Raw genomic sequence first — 5000 nt, forward strand, 5'->3', positions numbered from 1 at the left:
TATACTCATATATTGTTTATATATATATATATATATATATATATATATATATATATATATATATATATATATATATATATATATATACACGCACACACATACACATATATGTAATATATATTTATACATATATATATACATCTTCATCATCATCCTCATCGTCGTTTAACGTCCGCTTTCTATGCTGGCATGGGTTGGACGGTTTGACTGAGAACTGGCGAGCCAGAAGGCTGCACCAGGCTCTAATCTGATCTGGCAAAGTTTCTACAGCTGGATGCCCTTCCTAACGCCAACCACTGCGAGAGTGTAGTGAGTGCTTTTACGTGCCACCGGTACGAATGCCAGTCAGGCGGTACTGGCAATGACTACGTTCAAATGGTATTTTTTACGTGCCACCTGTAAAAGAGCCACGCTCGAATGTTGTTTTTCACGTGCCACCGGCACAGTTGCCATTGAGGCGTCGCTGGAAACGATTACGCTCGAATGGTGCTTTTTACGTGCCACCGGCACGGGAGCCAGTCAGCGGCACTGGAAACGATCACGCTCGGATGGTGTGTTTAACGTTCCACTGGCACGAGTGCCAATCAGGCGGCATTGTCATCGGCCACGTCAGCGATTTTGATTTCACTTGCCTCAACTGAAAGAAGCCCATCGTATATATATATGTCTATATATGTATGTGTGTGTATATGTTTATGTGTCTGCGTTTGTCCTCCCAGCATCACTTGACAACCGATGCTGGTGTGTTTACGTCCTCGTAACTTAGCTGTTCGGCAAAAGACACCGATAGAATAAGTATTAGGCTTCCAAAGAATAAGTCCTGGGGTCGATTTGCTCGACTAAAAGGCCGCAGTCAAATGACTGAAACAAGTAAAAGAGTAAAAGAGAGAGAGAGAGTATATATGTGTGTGTATATATATGTACATATACATATGTATAAATGTATATGTGTGTGTGAGGCTTTGTAAAGAAAGAAATTGCTTTTTCCAGGGATGTCTTACATTCTAGCTTCTCCAGTTTATCCATATATCTGTGAATTTACTGGAGTTTGTCTCTCTGTGTTAGTGTTAGTGTTTAATAGACACCAGTACTATATAATTAGATTTGGATACAAAAATCAATAAATATATAAAGATATATATTGTATAGGTTCTTCCTTCGGCAAGTAGGTAGACAGTAAAACAACATCCAGACTCTAAAACCAATATTATTTACTTTGGGGCGTGGTAGTATTTGACCTAAATTTTTCAAGACGGCAGCTAGTCACTGTTCTGCTATCGTCAAACTTAAAAGTTTTGGCTATCTTTAGAAAAGTACACGAAAGACAAATAATCTTCCTCTCTCTTTCTCTCTCTCTCTCTCTCTCTCTCTCTCTCTCTCTCACGCACACACACACACATACAGAAAGACACATACAGAAAGACACATACGACAATTATGCTTAAAGGTGAAAATGCTAACACACACACATACAAAAAAAAAAAAAACATGCTACTATCTTAGTCTATAATGAACACTCAGTCTATTAGGATGTAAATCATAATACAATTGTTACTTGTAAAATAAATGAAGGTGGATATTGAAACGATCGTAGGCATTACGTAAATGACAGTTATGTAAATAAATTGATATTGCTGTATTCAAACTCTCCATTTTCTTTATATTATACTACTACATATATATATATGGGGGGGGGGGGTAGTATACTTTTCTTTTGATTTCTGGATAGAAATAACACTTGCTGACCAAAAACAAAGAATTAATGAATAACAATTTTGCTACACACTATAATAAAACTCATCTAAGTTTGGCAATAATTTTTTATACAAGTTATTTTTATGTGAGTTGCTAATTTACCCCTTATTAATTGCAGTAAATATTTAAAGACGATCGATTTTCTAAGTAAGAAATTGTTAAAGGAAAGACATATAAGAAAGACAGCTGAAGAAGCATATCAAAACAAGATCCGTTCACTAAATGTAACAACTATTAAACTTCAAGACGAATTGAACAGGTTACATCGAAGACACCTTCTGTCAGTAGCTGCTTTTGACTTTCTCTCTCTCTCTCCCTCTATCTCTCTCTCCCTCTCTCTCTCTCTCCCTCTCTCTCTCTCTCTCTCTCTCTATCTCTCTCTCTCTCGCTCTCTCTCTCGCTCTCTCTCGCTCGCTCGCTCTCTCTCTCTCTCTCTCTCGCTCTCTCTCGCCCTCTCTCTCTCTCTCTCTCTCTCTCTCTCTCTCTTTCTCTCTCTCTCTCTCTCTCTCAATTCATTTCATATATCTGCGGTGTGTATCAATTTGTGAATGTATCTATGTAAGCTGAAACCCTACGTAAAGTGGCGTCTATTGATTGGCCAAACAAGTTACACAGTTTAATACCATCGTCTAGACCAGGAGTTTTCAAACTTTTTGACTTGCGGACTCCTTTACATTTCAAGCTTTACCTTAGGGACCCCCCTTATAAACGCTTATGAAATTTAAACATAAATATTTGCTTAAAATAACATATATTTTTACATTTATTTACTTAACAGTATTTAACAAATAGGTTTATTGTCAATTAAAAGATTTCGATTAAAAAACATATATAAAATCAAATTGCTCATAAAAAGTATTTGCTGTCCTGTCTTGTCCTTGCGGACCCCCTGTGGTCCGCGGACCACAGTTTGAAAACCCCTGGTCTAGACCTTGAGTTCCTTTAGCAGACTTTGCTCTGTTGCGAGTATTCGAACCTGACACCTATTATGTAACATTCTAATTAGCTAAAACTTCAAGAGTCCTTTCAACATCTTGGGGAAAAGAAATATTATTGTCTCTCATTTTCTAGCACAAGAATATTTTGCTACTTACAAAAGAGATCAATATGTGAGCGATCAACTTGCTAGAAATAGCTCCCCAATCTGTTTCAAATTACACATGCTTGTTTTATGTACATTTATATTTTTATATATATTTATATTTATATTTCGTATATCTTAAATTTTAATTTAATTATGATTCAGAATATCATCGTGTCATATTAGACATATATCTTTCGAAATTTGAATATTGATTTCCTCTGAATATTATTGATAATTTTATGAATTTATTAATGATATAAAAACACATATATATATATTTATTTGCTCAAAATAATAGAGCACTTAATATAAGTTCAGTAACATATTCTTTTAGAATATTCCTTATAAAATTTATTGTTTTAAAAGATAGGATAATGAATAATATACTTCTATACCATCTCTATCCAGGGAAGATTAGATATTCGGTAACATGATTCTAAATTTGAGCATGAAACTCTGTTCCTTCCGTTTCCGTAGATGCCGTTCATTGACAAATCAGTAATGGAATTGCCCAGCGATAGATTGGCCTCAAATACATAGCAGTGTGCCTCGAATGTGTTCCCGAAGCAGCCGACAGGGAAATGTCATTTTCCCCCAATGCAAAGTGCTCCGCAGTGTTTACTCTTTTACTTGTTTCAGTCATTTGACGGCGGCCATGCTGGAGCACCGCCTTTATAGTCGAGCAAATCGACCCTAGAGCTTATTCTTTGTAAGCCTAGTACTTATTCTATCGGTCTCTTTTGCCGAACCGCTAAGTTACGGGAACGTAAACACACTAGCATCGGTTGTCAAGTGATGGTGGGGGGACAAACAGACACACAAACACACACACAAACATACACACACACACTCACACACATACATTATATATATATATCTATATATATAAAAATGAGAATGTGTGTCTGTCTGTCTGTCTGTCTGTCTGTCTGTCTGTCTGTCTGTGTGTGTGTGTGTGTGAATCCCTAAAACTCGAGAACTACGCAACCAATTTCATTCAAATTTTACTGATGCCTTACTTAGGGTTCCAGTTGTGTTTTAGTCAAAAAAGATTTTTAACTTCTTGCAGAGTTCGAGCCCACGGCAACATAATATCTCCTCCACTATTTAAGTATTACGTGTCAAAAGTGAAACAAAAACACTCATGTCAAATACTTTCACTTTAAAAATGAAATTATTCGACTAACTGAAACAATCACATTTCGATACTGTAATGACAGATACTTTCAGAGAGAGAGAAAGAGATAAAGAGTGAAAGAGAGAGAGAGAGAGATGTATATGTATACATATAGATGTATATGTACACGTATATGTATAGATATATATATATAGATATAGATCTATATGCATACATGTATATGTATACATATGTGTAGATGTATATATATATATATATATATATATATATATATATATATATATATATATATATAGATGTACATGTAATATGTACACATATATACATATATATATACATGCATACAGATATCTATACATATATACACCCATCACACACATACACATGCACACAAACACACACATTAGTCATTTGTTTTCTTATCCAAAACTACGTCAAAAGTACTGAATGGATCTTTATGAAATTTGGAAATTATATTCTATGCATAACGGCCATAACTCCCATGAAAATTCATATATTTTGATGTTGATGAAATTTTAACCCGAACATAACAGATGAGCATTATTTGTAATTCAACGGTACAACAGTGTAAGACTACCCTTTCAGATATACTTACATTGTGATTTCTGCAATGTGGTGCATAAATTGTCAAGTAAATGAGACGCATCTTTGCCTCCACTGATTAACTTGCAAAGTGTTGAGTAAAATTATTTCGTTGCAGACCTCCTTTGAGTCTTTTTATTATCACTGCGACACACATAGTCCCCAGTTGGTAACATTGATTTCAAGGCCTTCCCAGATGAGAGACTGGTTGTTCTAAGACATTTATCGATTGTAAATTTTGTCTGAACAGTTACCTATCGGTATAGTGGTCGTTTGCAAACTCCAGAGGCGACACTTTCATTTCCCTTTACTCCAAACGTCACACGTTGTTATTTCAATTGGGTCATGCCCTTCCAATTACGATAGATCCGTAATGAATCTTACAGCTGTATGGTGAGGAATCCTACATGTATTGGGAAT

The 5000-nt window shown here is 35.5% G+C and overlaps 1 protein-coding gene across 1 annotated transcript in view; it reads left to right on the forward strand.

Moving 5' to 3' along the window:
* LOC106879378 (uncharacterized) overlaps positions 1-5000 on the forward strand; it is a 52217-nt gene that overhangs the window by 44576 nt on the left and 2641 nt on the right. The window contains exon 14 of the mRNA XM_089341831.1: positions 1874-2035. Coding sequence (XP_089197957.1) covers positions 1874-2035 — 162 coding nt within the window. The remainder of the gene's footprint in view (positions 1-1873; positions 2036-5000) is intronic.

This window comes from Octopus bimaculoides, chromosome 25 (assembly GCF_046866305.1).
Source record: "Octopus bimaculoides isolate indiv1 chromosome 25, ASM4686630v1, whole genome shotgun sequence".
Lineage (NCBI taxonomy): Eukaryota > Metazoa > Mollusca > Cephalopoda > Octopoda > Octopodidae > Octopus > Octopus bimaculoides.